The sequence below is a fragment of the Clytia hemisphaerica genome, unplaced genomic scaffold (assembly GCF_902728285.1).
Source record: "Clytia hemisphaerica strain Z4C2 unplaced genomic scaffold, Clytia hemisphaerica genome assembly, whole genome shotgun sequence".
Classification (NCBI taxonomy): domain Eukaryota; kingdom Metazoa; phylum Cnidaria; class Hydrozoa; order Leptothecata; family Clytiidae; genus Clytia; species Clytia hemisphaerica.
Genome location: NW_027104057.1, coordinates 195,913 through 216,604, shown reverse-complemented (window position 1 = coordinate 216,604; position 20,692 = coordinate 195,913). Strand labels below are relative to the sequence as shown.

Sequence of the window (20,692 nt, the reverse complement as noted above, 5' to 3'; positions counted from 1 at the left end):
AAAATTTCTGAAAAGACGGATCCATAAAAAATGCACGATGGGATGTTACTGTCGGCATGTGGCATCCTTACAATGAAGAAGGGAAAGGCATCTCTCTTATCAAAAAGTTTAAATGCATGTGCAAGTTGATTAAGAAAACGATAAAGTCTAGGGACTTTAAAAAATGAAAAATATCTATGGAAAATACCAAATGTTTCACTCTTAGATATACTTTTTAAGTTCATGCTTCGGTATTTTATCAATAGTAGCAACCATCACCCTCATCATTTCTGCTTGCTCTTCAATTGCTGACGTCAGCACTCTCATTTTACTTTTTGTTTTTTCTAATTCTTTCTCCTGATTGGTTATTTGTTCTCGCATTCGAATTTCACGTGACGTCATATCTTGTTGATCTTCTTGAAGAGCGTCGAAATCCAACGTCGAAATCCAATCCATGAATCTGAGAAACAAAAAAATATTCAAATATTCATTAAGAACTTCAAACTAAAATCTACAACCATTATTATAATGCGATAATGGTAAGTCAAAATGATCAATCTTCAAGGGTATTAAAAATCAAGGGGTCTCTCTGTCAAAATTCAGATAAAATATCAAATGATTGCAACGTCCCGAAATCCTTGTATAGGACCTCATCAGGCCAAGGGTGTTAAATCAGAAAAGATGGGCTATCCCAGAAAAAAATTGTACCGTCTATGTTGAAGAGTCTTTTTCGGGCAAGGTGACACCCTGGACTTTTTCCCTTGGAAAAACCAGACCCCCCTGGACTTTTTGGGGTCACACTTGCCTAAGTACCCCCCCCCCCCGGGAGACAATCTATCCTTACCTTTCCCAATTGTTCATGTAACGTTTCGGTTTGTCGACTTCAGAATTTTTGGTATGAATTCTACGTAAAATGAATTTCGGGTAAGTGCGTTCAAGGATCTCAAGAATGCGAACTTGACCACGTAACATTCGAATGTAAGCATTGTTTCGGACAGCTTCGATATCTCCAATGGCCAAACCAACCTAAAAATCACAGATATGAGAGATTAAATATCAAAGTTTTTAGTTCAAAATGTTGATAGTAAAGAGTTTTACAGAAAAGCCTGTGTAGCCCTAGACTATGCAATAGTTTAAGACGAGTTTCATCTAAGAGGAACAAGGAGTTTTTTTCAGCTGTTCTAAACACAGACTCTATCCGCCGCGCAACATATTATGTTTCATAATATACAAACTATGTTATATCATAATAATATATTTTACGGATGATAGCATCGTCTAGTGTAGCCCATAAGTATCCATTCAACTAGTTATTCCGTTGGAAATTTATTTCGATTACTACGTTTACGAACCCTAAGCTGAATATCCTGTTTTTAAACTCATTGAAAATCCAATGAAACACACATATACCAGAACGTAAGTTTCACAGTAGCAAAGGATCCACAGATTTCCGCACCAGAGTGAAAGTTAGGACGATTCTTGTAAACTTTCATAAGCTCTGTAGAATTATCTTATTAGATTTCTTCAAATCCAAAACCCAGTAGGTAGTTTCAACAATATTCTTGTCGCTATACCCATGCACAGAGAAAGGGTATTATGGAAAAAGAGACTGGATCCAAGGACTCACTTACCAGTAAATTCATGACAACGATGACCATGATGATTAAGAAGAAAACAAAAACCAAATACGATACTCCTTTATACGGTAAATATTTCTTCGTGTTGTCGTTAAACTTCTCCGTGAAAGTATCTCTATAATCCAGCTCTCCAATCATCATGACGATTGTCCTCACAATTCCTGTACCGAGATGGTTAAACGCTGTGTTGCCATCATCATCATTAGCTAACCCATACGGTAGTTTAAATAGGCAATAAAATGATAATGCAAAAGCAAGAATCAAGATACTGAACACTGCTAATACCACAAGAAGAGTGTTCAGAACTTCGATAAACATCAAAACATATATTCCAAAGAAAGGTGCTCTTTTCAGATATAATAAGAAATTGAACCAAGCACACAGGATTGAAATTGCGCCTGCTATCCACTTCAAATCGTAGAGGAATTTATAATTTTCGTGACCCCCTACTTGACACATAATGAACGGTAACATGAACGAGAATGTCGATCCATACAAGATAAATTCAAACCAGTTAACCACGTCTTTGAGATATTTTTTTCCAAGATACAGGCATTGTATACATTCTTTGATGATTTGAAAACAAGCGACACCGAGGGTTAGCCAGGGTACAATACCGACGAATATTTTATCTTTAGGTCTGTTGTCGCAGAAATTTGTGGTCGTCTGGTTTTTCTCCTTCAAATCCTGGTCACTGTGCAGAAAACGGAATTATTTTTAAGTTGTAGTTTTTAAGTTACAGTGTGTCACAAAAGTCTCTACCACAAAAAGAGATTCAAGCGAATGAAGCATACTCTTAGAGAGCAAAATTTGGTCCGAATTTCTTAGAATCAGGACTCGGACAAAGAAGAAAATATAACCCTGCACTCGACTTTGCATCTTAGTTTCAAATTCTATCAAAGTCGAGTAATGATTCAAAAACTTGTCTTAAAAGGAAAATCTTACTGGTCTTTTTCAACAACAAGGAGCGACGTCAATAGCGCGACGAACAAAATATATGAGGTCAAACTTCCAATATATAACCAACGCCCCATTCGCGCCCATTTGTAATTGATCAATCTGACAGTCAAAGGATGTTGAAGCAAATTACTTCTTCGGTATTTGATCATAACGGATGGTCCGAAATACGGAGCCTCCAAGTTCTTCTCGTCTGGTAGTTTATCTAGATAACCGAAATCGTAAATGGTGTTATATTCAGTTCTTCCCTTTGTCTTCATGTCTTCTTTACGCACACATTTATTGAGAACCACTTCAGCAATGTCAGGAGCCAAACGAATCAATTTCTCCATAGGTGGAGGTTGTGAAGGGTATACGTGGCGCATCATTTGTTCCCATCTATGATGATAAAGAAACGTAATTTTAAGAAGCAATTGTCTACCACCCAAAATAAAATATTTTTACTATTTTGGTCATCGATTTCTTTTCAATTTACTCTAATTTATTGCCCTTATTGTACGTATAAATGACTTTAAGTCAGTAAAATAAATCAAATGACACTATTTTAAGAAGCAATTGTCTACCACCCAAAATAAAATATTTTTACTATTTTGGTCATCCATTTCTTTTTTGGTCGGATATAAATCCGCTTTTTAACGACTCTCGGAGAGTTCCTAAGTAAACGGGTGATTGAAAATTCCTTCTGGAGTTTTGATTTCTCAAGCAGTAAGATTCAAATTGTTCAATGTTTCATATGAGCTTTCACAGGCGAGGAATGTGAAATGCGGAAAAAGGTTGTTGACTCTGTAAGTTGTTGTTTTTACGTTTGATATTTTTCATTACTTAATTTTGCAGAACCATTTTGTGAAATGGCTGAGTTTTTTTTTTTTGTTATTTCCGAAGTTAATTAAAATGAATTATTGGATTACCGTTCATGGTTGACAAGTGCTAAACATGCTTCCTTCTGATAATTCTCCACAGCCAGATCTAAACACGTTTTTCCTTCATTATTGGCCGCCTTCAAAGAAGCGCCGTTATCCAAAAGAACCTTGATGCAATCCACGTGACCATATTGTGAGGCGTGGTGAAGAGGCGTGGCATCATTGGTTCCCATGGCGTCCACCTTAGCTTCATTCTCGATTAAGACTTCCAGTGTCTTTGAATAACCATGGCGGGCGGCGTAATCCAAGGGCGTCCAATTCCACTCATCACGTGATGAAATCTCCGCCCCGAGTTCGATCAAAGTTTCTGATACTTTTCTATAATAGTTGAAACAATAAAAGAACAAAGTTTTATCTTTAGTCAGTAAAACAACGAGAAGAATCATTAATGTATCTTCGCTTACTTTGCCCAATACCAAAAAATTGCAAATACAGCTAAAGTCTGCTCTGGTAAATTTCAAAAGAAAACATGCTTAATAAATTCAAAAATTCTAGACAAAATAAACATGGATAGGTTATGAAAACTTTTTTCATCAATATAACCAATGAATCTTTACAAACTTTCCATTGAAACAGAACTAAGTAGAATAACTTACATGTGACCTCTCATTGCAGCCAGATGGAGAGCAGACATCCCCTTAGCATCGGTTGCATTGATGATTCCTGGTGCTTCTTTGGCAAGGACTTTAACACACGATAGATTACCAAGTTCACTGGCTGTGTGTAGAGGAGTTTTCTCATCGATGTCAGACACATCAATTGATGCCCCGTTATTTATAAGCATCGTCAACATCTGAAGTGAGAGGTTTGGATCATAACTGAAGTATTTTTCACAGGGAAAAAAAAACAAAACAAGCGAAAGTTTTTCAGCTTTACAACATTTCACCATGAATTATTAAAAGATTGACGCTTTAACTTAAAATTCACGGTAAAGTTCTTAGATTTTCTCCATTCGTATTCATAAATGAGACAATGAAGTAATACACCGAAAAAGGTGGTTTTTTCAAGAAGTATAGTACAAATAAGTTTATAATTTAACATGCCCTGGAAAGGTGTCTTCGGCTAAATGAACTATAGCCAGCCGTAACTAAACTAAATAAGTTTTGTTTTAAGAATTAAGTTACAGTACAGGAGTAAAGGCCTCAATCAGACATTCTCGAATTTTATGTTATGATACCTAAAAGGTCAAGATAAAAACTAATGACGTCATGAACCACGTGACGCCAACTTACGTCATCGACTGGTTTCTCTGCAGCATAATGTACACAACTTTTGTAATCTTTATCAGTATCATTGATCAACTTCTTTCCTTTTCCTTTCAAAAGCATTTCCAGCGTGCTCAAACAATCCTCCTCGATGGCCAGATGTAAAACACATCTTGAGTTGATATCGTTTATACCAAGTAGTCGATCGATACGTGCTGGGTTTCGTTCCAGCAGATATTCCACAACGTGGTTGTGCCCTGAAGAAAGTAGCAACGAAAAAGATAAGAAATCAAAAATTCCTTGGTATGTGGTATGTAAACATGGTAACTGCTTGCAACGGAATGATCATAATAGAGTATTTCAAATGAATAAAAAATATATATTCCTTAGACCATGTCCAGACGTTACGGTTCCGTTCCGTTCCGAAACGAAACGAAACGGTTCGGAAACAAGAGTGAACATCAAAATTAGAAACGTCAGAAAAGAAGACGTTATAAACCAACGTTGTTTGAAAGAATTGGCAGTTAAACCAATGTAGTGTTTGCCTTCCTCGGTATCGACTTTTTTGACGTTACACTTGTAGATAACTTCTTTTTCTAAATAATTTCCGTTCAATGGACACTCATTCCTCTTTCTGCAGTTGCACAATTTTGCGTTTTCATTATTTGTATCTACTTGACGATTTAAAACTTTCTTATTGTGTGCTGATATAATTCTCGAAACATTTGGAAGGCAGCTATAGCTAACTTTCAGGTTGTTACGATTAAAGATCTTGTGGAGGCGGTGGTTCTTCGTCAAAATGGTTTATCATATAAAACGTACGTTAACGGTTGCTTGAATATAATAATAAAGCTAACTTTTACCAAAGATTTAATAGTCTTAAAGGGTTACCTTTCCACACGGCACACATAAGAGGTGTGAACCCATCACGGTCACGAACATCATCACGCGCTCCGCGCTCCAAAAGGAATTTCAACGTCTCTAAACGACCGAACTGAGCAGCCCTATTAAAGGTGAAGAATGAATTAATACGAGAAGAACCAAAGAATCAAAGCAAGTACAGTTGACGCTCTCTAATTCGACGTTCTACTATTCGATAGGCTCCCTTATTCGATAAAATTTAAAAACCCCGTCAACTAGAAACTCTCATAAACGACGCTCCCTTATTCGATAAGCTCCCTTATTCGATGAAAATCGAATTCCCCTTGAAGATCGAATTAGAGAGCGTCAACTGTAATACAGGAAAGCGTATTTTCTTACATTAGGGGAATGGAGTTTTAAAACCAAATAAATGTGCAATCTGCAGAGTTTTTAGGTATGAGAGGAACAGACCAACAGTTAGCTCTCGTTAATTTGAACTTTGAGCAGAAAATATTTGTATCAGTAAGCATCGAAAAGCTGATAATACGTCAGATATTAGAACGTCAAAATTAGGAAACCACATTCTGCGCGATGATACACAGGGAGCGAGGTTGGTTGGAACTAAAAAGAACTTTAGGAGTGTTTCTTCATGACGGGTTCTGAGAATTTTTTCGAATTATAGAAATATTCGTAACAAAGAAGTTCGAATTGGTGACAGTCCACTTTATGTACCCCACTCAAAATTTCAAAAATTGTGACTTGGACCCTTTCCCTATGAAGAGAGTTACAATGACCTTAATGCTACTACCAATCAAAATATTAGTGAGAGTAAATCATTAAAACTCTTCATAGATTGCTTACTTATGAAGTGGTGTCATCTGGTCATTATCTCTTAAACCAACTTTCGCATTATTCATCAGAAGGTAACGAACGACCTCCAACTGTCCACCAATGGCTGCCAAGTGCAATGGTGTCTGATCTGTATCCGTCCTCACGTTCACCTAACATTCATAATCGCAAGATAATAAAACAACTAGCTCTACAGATTCTGAGTGGATCCACATCTGAATAGATCTTAAATGAATTACCGGAAATTACCCCACAATGCAACATGGCATTGTAATTCTCAATAAACCAAATTCTCTAAATTTATTTTTTCCCTGCGGGGGAGATTAGGGTAAATCAAAACATAGGGCGCGTGACTTTTTTTCCTTTCCGAGCGGTACTACAGGCCTACGCAAGCAAGCTCGACTATCGCCTGATTCTTACTGTTTTTTGTCATTGAAGCGCAAAACATTAGAGCGCGTCGAGCTTGATTGGCTTGTACGAGCTTTGCACCCTAATGAACCCAAATATATAACCACATTTTACCTTAGCACCAATAGAGATTAATGTTTTAACAGTCTCGATGTAACCACCTTGTGCTGCAATATGGAGAGCAGTGTCTTTTTCACCAGTCCCATAATTAACAAATTGGATTTGTAATTCTCGGTGTAGATTCGTGTTTGGCTCTTTACTCAACACTGGCAAAAAGAAAAGGAGTGTTGTTTTTTCAGGATAATGCACCGGAGGTTCACGGCTATTGGAGGTTAATTTAATAAATAACTTGAGAGTATAGAATATACTACTAAATCCTTACATAAAGTGGAATTTCCATCACTAATCAATCGTGGGGAAAGTTTTTTTTTTTTTGAGATTATAAGAGTTACGAAGAGCTGAGTCTTATTGAGTTCAAAGTGAATTCGACCTTCAGAGGTTCTACTCCTTTTGAAGACTGAAATATACAAAATTTCCATTGAGTTTCAAGCCCAAGGCTAGAGGCGAATCAAATAAAAAGTGAAGCCTTTGAAATTTGCGCCGCATTTCGGATAACGAATTGATCGTAATAATGTTTCCACTTTTACATTTTTCAAATTCTGGCGGTAAGTGTTACTTCTAATCCAGTGCTTGTATGAAAATCACGCGGACCGCACAACTTATGTAGGAAATTAGCGGCCTTTGGCTTTAACTTATTGAAAATTTTCTTCAATTTTGGAATTAGTAAAAAATTTAGCGAAGAACTATTTACCTCCTTTGGCTAACATGACAATGATATCAGAATGATCTTCAGCAGCTGCCAAATGAATGGGTTGCTCTCCTTCGTTGTTACCATGGCAAATGTCAGCTCCCCTGGTGATCAACAATGCAACGACTTCCACATTCCCACTAAGCATGGCTGAATGCAAAGCTGAACCCTGGAAAATACAAAGATTTTAAAAGTGATTTCAAAGCATTTTTCCCTTCCACACCTATAATCGGTGACCAAAAATGTGATCATCTCTTGGAAAATCCCTTCACCACAATTATCAATGTTCATGTGAGGATTTTGTGGATCCGGTAGCAGCCTTCCACCCACAATATTGATATTAGGGTGGAATGGAATTTTGCCACAATGGTTAGTCAGGATTTGAATTTCGATGCTTTCGAAACCTAAGCAATTCTAGATATGCTACGCTAACATGGCATAGAGTTTGATTGGTAAAGAAGAATTAAAAATTAGATTAAATTCAGTCAAGGATTAATGCTAATTATAAGGGAAGATATTTCAATCTAATTTTGATGGATATTCTATAGAATAAGCATGATCTAGGTCACTCCGATAGGCAGAAGGCCAAAATTAGCTAACTCTAGGTCAACGTAAACATTGACTGAAGCTGTCATTTTCTAAGGAAATATTTCTTTTCAATGACACCCCCTTCTCACAGACCCGATAGGAGTTTTTCAATCCGTGGGAATAAAAATAATGGAATGAAACTCATAGGGATTGATATTCCCACATTTTTTATGGCTGGGGATTTCAATTCTTTTGTTTTCAAGTTAGAAAATTCAGTGTCATGGGAGACAAAAATTGGAGGATAATTTTCCAACGCAGTAATCTTGCACTCTGATGCAGAAATTATCATCCGAAAAGCCGAAGCTATGAAGCTCGGGAAAATTTTCAAGATCTGCAAGGTTTAGATTACAGAATTTCGCTAGACCGCGTCAAGAGTTTTACAGTGGGAGGCTTGGACACAAGCCCCTGTTTTCAGGGAATGGCGGGTCTAACACAAATAATTTTCAGGTTTACGCGTAAGGTTAGTTGAACCTGAATGGGGATGCGACACATCAAAAGCCGACGGGAAATTGGTCCGCTCCTCTTGAGAGCTTTAGCGTGGGCGGCCGCTAAATTCGCCATCGGAATATGAGATCAAAATAGAGGCTGTACAATATTCAATAGTGCCTGTTAATTTTTAAACGTTTTGCCCTCCGTGGCTGAATATGCTTTCAATGCACTATTAGTAGAAGGTTGGGCTGAAACTTTTTCGAAACAAATATATCGAGTGCGCGAAAATGAGAAACTGATTTTAATGGTTTTAATAATTTTTTTTGAAATTCACTATATTCACACTTTGATATTGATAAAATTTTCAGCTTCATCTAGCTTATAAGTTGAGAACTTTTTCATTTTTCGGATTTCAAAAAATGCAGTCTTCAAAAATAAAGGAACCGCTAGATACAATCCGTCGACATGATTACGGCGCATTCTGAATGGAAAATAAGTGACTTCACTTTTTCTTGCCTGGGAAAGGTTAGAGATTCTACTCTAGCCCTTCGGGCTTTAAACTCAATGACACTGCCCCTCTGTTGGCAACGACGCTTAATATTTAACACTGAAAAAATAGTTCGAGATAACGAGAGAAACCTTCTTATAGCTATAAACTTACTTCCTAATAGACTTGGATGTAAATATCTCATGGGAACATGAAAATCAATTCCATAGGAAAACTAATGGTTCCAAATTAAGAAGGTCTTCTTAGGTGGAAAGAAACAATTAGAAGGTGTAAATATACCAGGCTAAAGGTGTAAATATACCAGGCTAAAGGTGTAAAATGAGCTGAGCCTAAATGAACAAGCAGGGTTTTCTCAGCAGTACTAACCAGTGCCTGATCTAAAACTAATTGTTTCATCTTATTTATTTTTTATCAAACAACACAAAATTCGTGATTTTTATAATCGGTTTACAGGTAACAAATTGGCAGGAGAATAAGGTGCTGGCTAGAAAGAGGCGTGGTGAGAGTAAGCATTATGTAAGGCGTGCCAATGTAAATAACCATTTGAGAAAATTCGAAGGTGCAGACAATCTCCTTAATTATCCATACTTAAAGAAAAAAGTATAAAAAGACTGAGAATCCAACTGAATTTTTACCATTCAGCTTTGTAACAAAGACTGTAACCATGGCTGGCCTTCTCAATGTCTTCATGCTCGCTTTCTGTGTGGCAATTTATGCTCAAGCTGAATTTCAAATCGATGAAGAGCCACAAATCGACGAAGAGCCACAAATGACTGAAGAAGACCGAATGAGAATCGAGGCTTGCGAAACTCAAGCCACCAAAGCTTGCCACATGAATATAAATCTACTGAAGGATGACAACATCTACAAAATGTGTTGGAAGTCATCAATGGAAGAATGTCTATCAGCTAAAGTAATGGACTGTGTCAGTCAACAGGTGACCAGACAAGCAAACGTGTGTTTGGACAAAGCTTGCGAAAATGTCAGCTTCACAATGGAAGAATGCATTCCAGATGTTGACCCAGAAATGCTAGACTGAACTGGACTGGAAATGAAACAACACAACTTATTTGAACTGATGAAATATTGAACTTTCATTTATTTACGGGGAACCAGGAGCATGGGATTAAGAAGAAAGATTTAGAATATGTAACTCACTAAATTTATCAGAATTCAAACGTATGATTGCTGATTAGAATTCCTTATAATAGTTTATCTTAACTTTATGAAAGATATAATTTAACCAAATGAAATAACTTGTCATTGTAACATTTATCAATCCCTTTGAACAGTTTAGTTCTAGATAAAAATTCTACTGAGTCAATAACTCTATGGGTAGAAAAGTTTTGATCTGTAATGCAATGATTCCATTGAAATACTAACATAACTCGAATACGCACGGGGAACACAAATTTTTTTCGAATTAATAATTATTATTTATTCGAGTTATGGAGATTGGTTTATAAGGTATTGTTAAGTGAAGGGACCAGAAATTCTTTTCGAGATAATGCGAAATTCGAGTTATAGAGTATTTTCGTATGAGAAGTTTTGACACAAAAAGAATACTTTGACTTTTTCTTCACGCCGTTCTCGTCAAGATCATGAAAATCTAATTTTAGAAACCCTTGTTCACGTAATCACACAAAGAGCTAGACCAACTCGCTTTTTTAAAAGAATCCCTAAATTTTAGTTCCAGTCTCAAATGTGCTCTACCATATTAGAAATATTCTTGTACTATGGTACATAAAATTAACATTTTTTTAAGTAAAGTACGGCAAAACCTCTAGAATCTTTTATTGAAGACTGAAAACAGATGTAGACTGTAGGACAGTCGTTTTTCTCAAACTCACAAATTGGGGGAATAAGTTGAAACGAGGAGGGCATTTTTTCGATTTTGGACGAATTTTCGTGTACCCCAAGCTTTTTAAAGGCTTCCAAGGACTGTTGGGGGTTGCTGGCTTTGAGGGAGACCCTCGCAGGGAGTTCAGAGGGGTATCCAGAGGGCTGTAGAGGCCTCATTTGGCCTCTCCGGGGGCGAACGTTATAGGACGCTATATTTGATTTGTATATATGATTTACAAGAGTAAATCACAAAAATTCAATAACCTCATAAAGTTTTTAATTTGGAAATCTATGCTTAAGGAGACTAATTTGACTAGAAGCTACAAACTAAAGAAGACCACCGGAATCAGTTACGACTAACCTGAGATCAGATTATGATTGCTTTCTGCACACCACGCTGAAGCTCTAAAAGGATGGGTGAAAACAAAACAATTGACCAATATACTATCTCAAAATCGTAAGAATCGCGTTCATCTAAAAGGACTAGGAATGACAACAAAGTGGCGTGATTGATTTTATGAATAGGGCGCCGTATCAGGAAAATTCATTTTGACTTTCCGGCGTACAACAAGATTCTTGTTGTAGAATTTTTCACGGGAGGACTATTTTCCTCAGATGGTTAATTTTTAAGTGTGCCTTCAGAGGTTTACCGTGCCCGTGAGATAATTATGACCAGCTGTTATCAGGTTAGTTACAACAGTGCTGCAATTTTTTTTCTCTCTTAGTTAGTTCTCTAATTTTTCAAGTAATTTGGAAAAGCTAAGCTTTCAAGCAAAACATAATTATTAACATTATTTTCAAATCGCAAAAGGTTTTTTCAAAAACGGTGCCTCTGATTGTTAATTGAGAAGAGAAAAACTACTCAACAGAATACAAACGTGCTATTAGAGAATAAAAAAACACAACTCTAGCACAGCTAGATGATTCAAACTAGCTGTGCAACATAAACTGCTACCATGGTTCGCCTTTTTGGTGCCGCATTTCTAATACTAAGTCTGGTGATGCCGGTCAGTTCGCTATCTACCCCACCTGCTGTTAAAGAAAAAAAGGCGACAGAACGGATAATCAAGATTGCTATGTGTAAATCAGTTGCTATATTTATGTGCAAACTGGATTCCCTGAAGGATATCAAGGAGTATGCAGATTGCTGGAAATCTGTTATCGAGAATTGTCTCTCTCCTATCAAGAAACTACGGACAACTGGTTGCGTATTGCAAGACGTGACACGATCTGCGAATGTTTGTTTTAGAGGTATTTGCGTCAAGATAGAATTCACTTTCAAAGAATGTGTTGTGAATTAATTGACATGAAAGGACTGAAAACCAGTAAACAAATTCATTATTAATTTTAGTATTTTGTAGTGTTAACCTCAATGTAAATGTGGATCGTGTGGATATTATTAAAGCATACTACGAATATCCAAATAAAATGCACTCTATGTATCAGCCATTAGTTTTTAGTATACTGTAACGTTTTTCAAACTTTTCGAAAGAAAAACCTTTAAAAAGAATAAATGGCAAAATGTTGACCGTAAACCTTAAAGGGACATTACAGTATTAAAATGCAAACATTGCGCAAACCACGTGTCATTAAAGAGAACAATTAAAATCACGTAACCAAAAAAAACTTGTAAAACAATTGAACAATCAAAATTAGCCATATTTGGTTTAATTTTGTATCTGCTGCAATAGCATACAGTAAGTTTACAAATTCCGCAAGTACTATTATGTCCCTTTAAAAACAAAAGAGTGAGTTGAGCTAAGGTTTTTAAAAATTTTACTAAAATAATTTGGTGTTAGAGTCCTGTTGTAATGAGAAACTCTATCGAAACTCACGCGTTCATGAATTTTCCGTCTACTACCACTGATCTCCTCCATATTCTATGCCATGGGGGATTTTCATAGGCCTATTATGATATGTAATGTAATAAAAATGATAATAGTAATATAATAATAGAAAAATGCTAGAAAGCAAAATGAGGGAGGGGCGATGTGAGAAAATTCTTTCAAAATTTGTGCGAAATTTCTGTAAAAATATTTTGACCAATAATCTTTCCTATGACAATCTCGAGAAATCAAATAGATAGGATTTACAAGTGACAATATGCAAGAAAGGTGAGAAAATTTAGGGACTGCACTATTTCAATTATTCTGACGAGGAAGAACTTGACCAGAGAGGAATATACCTTTTCCACCATAGCCGCCAATTACCGCACGGGCATTTTTTTGTCCGTTTTACCTCCCTAAAACCGCCCCAGTCTTTTTTCACACCTAAAGACAATAGAAAAAAGTGTAAAAAATCACTATCACTATCACTCGAAGCAAAAGTTCTACACGGCGCAAAGTGTACAAGGAGGAAATTTACCAGGACTGCAAACATTTGTTTCCTGAATCACCGTGTAAATGTCGTGTTTACTGTTACCCAATGAATGAAATATTGATCATGAGACAATTCAATCCAAGTTTTCTATGATTTGTATGTGGACAATGTAACTGGTACACTCACGACCGTATAAAATTGTAAATATTTTTCAAGGCAACAGGAAAATTTATACACCTTCTTTCATGAAACAATGGCAAGTTTTTCCTACAGTAGAGACGATTAGTTTTTGACTTGTCTAAACTTTAACTGTCTGAGGACGACAATTAAATCAGTTATTTTTCGGGTCAAAAGTGCGGGATTTTACGGGTCAAAATATTGATTGTTTCAAGTCGTCTAAGAAGAAAGAAGATCTGTCTTTTGTCCAGCCTTTAGAGAAAACCTTGAAGATGGTGGCAGATGATGTGTGAATATAAGTAAAATAAATAATTTCGGGATTTTAGGCCAATTTTAATATTGTCATCTTTTGTCGAAATCCAGGTGTAAAGTTTCTTGAAAATAAGAATGAGGCTTACTCAGTAAGTAAATCATTCAAACTTTATTGAAAATAAGAATGAGGCTTACTCAGTAAGTAAATCATTCAAACTTTATTGAAAATAAGAATGAGGCTTACTCAGTAAGTAAATCATTCAAACTTTATTTGAGAAACGTATTCGACAGCGCAAAGACACGTCTGCAGAATTATTAGATTAAAATGCAGCAGAAGTTGCTAACCATAACAGTTTTCATATTCGCTATACTTTTAATAAGTACGTGTGATTCAAAGACAGTTGATCCAGATAAATCAATGAAGAAGTTGGAACTGATGCGGATGAGATGTCGTATCGAATGGTGCAAACATCTTGCCAATCAAGGTTGTGATGGTGTCAATGAATGAACGTACGTTGCATGATATATCACACTTCGTCAATGTGTGCTGGAATGGTGATTGCATGTCTGTTGAATTAAAGCTTCAAGCATGTTATGAAAAGTAAAACTAAATTACTGAGATACCATTGGTCAAAATTTCGTCCATCCAATTATTCATCACTTTTAGCCGAATAATTTTTGACCAATAGTATCACGGAGGAAGCCAAAAAGATAAAGTATGAAAATGTGGAAGGAAATGCAGGGACTAACTAAAAAATATTTTTATCTTCTTTCAAATTTTATTTTAACATTGTAAAGAATCTTATGATATTTGCAATTGATAGTTTCAAATGTATCAAAATGGTTATTGGGAATGTACTGTAAATAAACTTTTAAAATTATAATGTGAAGAATGTAAGAAAAGATTTAATGAAGCATTTTCAGAGGGTTATCTTTCTCATGGCTAAATTGTATGCACACCGGTAAATTTTGTGAAAACATTGCCCTCAAAACTGAAAAGTCATTTTCGAGAGTCATTTTTTATTATTCTTGTTGGCAAACAAGCCTGTTTACAATAAAGATCACCCACCAGCAGCACCCCTCATGAAACCAACACGCCATTTTTTGCCTTAAACGATCACTAAAATGAATTGGCTCATCACGTTAACAGTCGTGAAAAATAGCCAACATCACGCATCACATTAGCATGCTCCTTAGACTAATTTAGACATAAGCAAAAAATAAGCAAAAAATACTGGAAGGAACAAATTATACAAACAGATATTATCCCATTACGATTGTTGTATCATTATATAAAGCAATATTAATATGTTGAACGGTGAAAAAGAATGCGGCTATTATATTTTGATTTTACCCGACATGTTTCGGCCTCGGTCCGTTCTCAAGGGAGAACAGCAATATATTACTGTGATGTAATCTTTGCCCCATCCTGCATAACGCCAATGCTTTGATCAATGAATTTGTAACAGGCGGCGAATGCACCAAGTGAGAGAAGTAAGATGTCAATGTGAAAGAAGAATTTTGTATTTTATTTTTAAGAAACGTGTTTAATGGAGATTTAGGTTCATTGGGCAGGTCACAATATTATATAAAAAATAAACTAACACGCACGCTGCGTGTCCTAATCCAGCGAATCACTATACATCTAAAAAACTCTAGCGGAAAAAAGAAAGCTGTCGATTGATGATAAGATTTTGATTTTATAATAAAAGAAAGGAGAAAAAAGATAAAGTTGCATTGCAATTCTTAACCACAATTAAGTAAATTGCGTAGAAGAATTATATTTTAGATCTTATTAGCCATCGTGGCTAGCCATCGTGGCTGGATATTGAGGGTGACTTTGAAAAGTTTTGAAAGTGCTAGGAAGCCGCTATTGTAAACAGAAAGTTTTAAAGAGCATCTGAATAAGAATTCTTCAGAATAAAAAATTATATTTGGGAAGAAGGAAGATTTTAGCCCATCCAGCTCTCAGGCACCTGTATAGAAAATATGAAGAGGAGGCTTTGTAGAGCTTTGTTAGATTTTCAAAAACTTTTTACAAAACGTTGTAAACACACACGTTTTAGCGTATTAATATATAGATTTACCTAAGCTTAAACATGTTACCAAATACAATTTCCTAATAAATACAGTGTTGACGCTGTCTGATTCGATTTTTGATTGGATTTTCGTCGAATAATGGAGCGTATCGACTAGCTGAGCGTCATTTATGAAAGTTTCTTATTGACTGTGACTTTCCATATCACTGAATAATATCAAATGTATCGAGTGGTAGAGCGTCGAGTTGAAGAGCGTCAACTGTACTTGCAGAACTATTACTTAACAATAATGTTACACTTTTCCGGTTATATCATTCATAGTGAAAACATGCTTTGAACTTTAATTCAATGGTCAAACACGTACCAAGCCAACACACGTTGACGAACCGTGAAACCTTGCCTTCAATGCATCTATATGTACCAGGGAACTTTCTGTTTTTAGCTCTGTAACGGACCGATCCCTGCACAATATTTTGCCAACATTTAAAAAAACTTTCATAGTAAGAAAGGTATCTCTCGCAAAATTTTGTAGCGAGTTCTTTAAATAGATTGATGCGCTTTTGAATTCGCTCTAAATCGCTTTCATTTGGAACAAGTCTTTCTGATACACAAAAACTAACGAGTAAGCAAATTGAAACAATGATACCATATTTTTGACCCATTTTGATGAAGTTTATCTGATTATTCTGTGATGTGTCTTTGTGTTTTTTTTTTTCATATACAGATTTTATTAAATGAACTTTATCTCAGGATCTTTATATAGTCTAACTTGCGGAAAATCAACAGCTGTTTTCCCAATGTTATATTGATTCGATACCATAACAATTTATATCTATAATTTTTCATGGGGGAAAGTGACAAGATTTTCTTCTAGAGTGAATATATCATCCTTAAGAAACATTTCAATAACTTCTCAAAATTTATAGCCCGTCCACAAACATTTGGTATAATCGTTATCTTTTAGCCCAAAAATAATTTCAATTCGAGAATATAAACTGATCGGGCATCCTCTTTTTTGCTCGTTTTTTACTTGAGTGTTTATTCTTTACTTTCTAGATTTTATTTTTGATCAGAAACAGAAAAGTAATACAAGGGAGAACCTGGTGTCCCATCATTTTATATTGATTGACAAAATGTACATATGATTTCTCTTTAAGGATGAGTTTTGAATATTGTCACATTATTGTCCTAGGACAGACGGAGAAAAACATCATCACTTTAGCTTTATTCAAGTTACACCAATTATAGATCCGGGTTACACGTTTTTTTTTTATATAAGGAACACGTTTATAAGGAACTCGAGGCTGAAAATGGTCCAAAAAATAAGGAATTGTTTAGGAACTGCTCAGGCTGAGAATAAGAAAACAAGTTTTAAGGAACAGTAAGAGATGGTTATCCAAACTTAGCAGCTACACGTTTTTTTTTTATAAGAACAAACTATATAAGAACATAAGGCTTCGAGGCCCAAAAATTTAAGAACATTCTAAGAACATACTAAGGCTTTGGAGACTAAAAAACATGCAATTTCTTAAGAAATTACATCAAAATACTCAAAAAATGCTGAAAATAAGAACATTTTAAGAACATTTTTAGGCTTCAAATCCAAAAAACTAAGAACATCCGAAGGCTTTGAAAATTTTTGACGTTCTTATAAAAAAAAAAACGTGTATGTAAATAAGGAACTTGATAAGGAACTTTGAGGCTTTGAGGCTTAAATTCTCTTAACCTTACTCGGCAGTACTGGAGGTAATTGGTCATACACAGTAATAAATGCTCTAAAAGAAAGAGTTCTCAGGTTTATGTTGCCAATTTTTTTGACAAATTTCATTATAATTGTGCTTATAAAAAAGCGTGCATTTCACTTATGATATTTTACATTCGTAACCCTTAGAAAACATGCCAATCCTTCCATATCTTTCATCCTCCGTGGATGAGAAAAACCGTTCTCAGATTTGCAAGGGACATTCCTTAGGACCCGTGAAAAAACTCACTTAAGAAATAAATTTTTTGAGACGTACGCAAATTAAGGCCCTATAAATTCTTTACCTAGATAGATGGATATCTCAAGTCACCTTTTAATGTTCCTACAATTCAGAGTATAAAGTCCCCTTTATTGCCTGAGCCGAATAAACCTCAAAATAAGGGCTGGTGTATAAGGAACTCCTTAAAAAAAATTAGTTTCGCAACCCACCAGGTCTAGTTTCGTAGTAATAGTAGGTTATCAGTTGTTGTAAAACTTCAGAACCCCAATAACATATCAAAATAAATAAAAAGAAGAAAAACTGGTGCTTTAGATTGTAGCCGAAATCAGATACCAAATGTAGCTCACATTGAAAAACTCTTCATTTTAGAGATATTTTATGTAGTTGCACTTTTGAGGAGTGGCGTGACTGAAGCAATTCGGAAAAACCAGCAGTTCTGACCCGCAAAATCGAAGACGGTAAAAGTGTTGATTTACCGTCGTCCTCAGTCAGTCAGGATGTAAATAAATTAAAAGCTTGCCGTCTCCGTGTCAAAAATACACAGATACATAAACTTACTGTTGATGCTTTAAGAAGCCGATTTCTCAAAAGGGATTATATTGAGCATGGGATTCAAACCAAGTAGATTATTATCACGGAATAGGGCCGTACTTATAAAGAAATTTAGTATATGTGCCAAAGAGGAGGGGTTACAATTTTGATGATTTAGAAGTGATAATATACGAAGATTGTTCCAAAAGATTCATATCTTGTTTCATTCCCAACGAGTAAGGTCATTTCGATTCAAGAGTAGCGCTATTCAAGAGTTCGAAAGAAAAACTTTAACGGAGATTCGTCATAGTTGAAAGCAATGAATCGTTTAAAATGGATGATGCTCGTTTGCATTTGTTTGATTGGCTATGTAACATCTACAACAACCACAACCACAGCTGAGAGAAGTGATCGAGTCAAAAAATGTAAACGAAAAGCGAATAGAACATGCGAAGCTGGCACTCTAGAGTTTGAAGTTAATACAAAGTTTGTTGGAAAAAGTTGATCGAAGATTAATTAAATGATAAATTGCACCTATACATACCTTGAATGTTACGAAGAACAGTATACACGAAGAACAGTTATACACAGAGTTATAACATTTGAATGATGTCGACAGACTTCCCTTAAACTGTATTCTTCTTTCAAAGTTAAGTTAATACTATTTTATTCTTATTCTGTAAATTCGTAATTCGAAGGAATAATTTAAATCAATGTTCTGCTTTTCATTTGACCCCAATTTTCCTTAGTCTTAATCGCAGACCTCTTTAAAAAACCGCTGGTAGTATAAGGAGCACGAATCCGTTAGTAGGTGCCTTTTCTCGGTAAAAGAGAATAATATAAAATCACTTACCCCTGATTTGTCAATTTGTTCATCAAGTTTGCAACACGGATTATTCAAGATCATTTCACAGAGATCTTTATTACCACGTCTTGCGGCGAAATGGAGAGCGTATGTGCCGTACTTGTTACACGAGCAAACACTTGCACCACGTGTGATCAATTGTTTGGCCGTCTCATCACAGTTGTATCTGGAGATGAGAGGTAATCAAATATAATTAAAGAAAATAGATCTTATCGGAGTTTTTGATTTTTCTAAAAAAGTGATGCATATTTGTGGGATTGTTTCAAGTGTATTAAAATAGATATCCATCGAGGAATTCCTAAAAAAATTATATTGCAATACACTCGAAACAATCCCACAATGCATCGCTTTTTTTAGAAAAATAAAAAACTCAGATAACGTCTATTAAAGTACATCATTTAACGTATATCTCCTACAATTTGCTAACAAAGCATTTTTAAACAAAGAAAGAACTACATACGTGCTCCCCTTTTGGCACCACGTGAGCACAAACGAGAAATTATTTTGCTTATTCTGCTTTGTCAGCATATAATGTTCATAATACATCAATATCAATGACGGGGCTAAATTATTTTCCTAAAACTAAAAATATGAGCTAAACTCATTATTTTTTACTATTTTTATCGAAGGCCTTTATAGCAGATGCCAAACTCTTTTCTCTGTGGCAAAAGTCAGAGTCTATGAAAATTGAAAATATCACTCCCAGATTGAAGTATATCCAGCTTTAAAGCCAACAAGTCAGTTGTTTTTATTTTTCATTATTACCTGTTTGATTGTTTACAGGTTTCAGAAAACGGATAACTATATGGCTCATTTCGCGGAAAATTAATGGGAGACTTACTTGATAGCGAGTAGCAAAGGTGTATTTTCATCTTCTTCATCTTTTTGTTCAATCGGCGCCTCATTATCCAACAAGAAATTCACTATATCCACTTTATCATAACGTGCTGCCATATGGAGCGCCGAAAACCCTTTAAAGAGTTGATCTCTTTCATTTTCAAATCGTTTATAATCGCCTCGCTTTAATTCAGTGATGAAACGTTGAACTCGGAGAAGATTTCCTTCACTGGCTGCTTGTATGAAATATACGTCTGCATCACTTGTACCACTTGTGTAAGAGGAAGCCCCATCAAATTGCTGAGGAAACCCCTCTTCATCCACACCCCCTGAAAGCTCATTCTTTTCCTCGTTGCTAGGCAACGGATCCAAATCTGATAATTCCATTTCTTCTTTAGGGTATATTTTATTCAGCATTCATTTGTTTGTGTGTTAATATTTCTAAGTTTACACTGAAAGGTAAAATGAAAATGGGTAAAATATATTGAAATGACTTCAGTTAACACTTCCTAATTCGAATCTCAGATATATCTTTCTGTAATTCGAACCAAAATATTGGTCACCTCAGCTCTAAATTAATCTCTTTAATTCGAGGTATTCTTTAATTCGATTCAAATCTTTTAACCCTTGATGATCGAATTAGAGAGAGTCAACTGTAGTTATCATAAATCATATTAAAAGTTTGGTTAGGTAATGAGT

At 35.5% G+C, this 20,692-nt stretch overlaps 1 protein-coding gene across 1 annotated transcript; it reads right to left on the bottom strand.

Moving 5' to 3' along the window:
- Positions 1–201: 201 nt before the first annotated feature.
- Positions 202–20,445, bottom strand: LOC136812215 (transient receptor potential cation channel subfamily A member 1-like). Its single transcript, XM_067068695.1, has 13 exons — positions 19,998–20,445; positions 19,145–19,322; positions 7,628–7,793; positions 6,931–7,082; positions 6,421–6,560; positions 5,590–5,702; positions 4,726–4,955; positions 4,090–4,286; positions 3,482–3,811; positions 2,562–2,951; positions 1,611–2,310; positions 824–1,005; positions 202–439 (listed from the first exon to the last, which is right to left on the bottom strand). The coding sequence occupies exons 1-13, from the start codon at positions 20,408–20,410 to the stop codon at positions 202–204; spliced, it is 3,429 nt and encodes a 1,142-aa protein (XP_066924796.1). The 5' UTR covers positions 20,411–20,445.
- Positions 20,446–20,692: the final 247 nt, after the last annotated feature.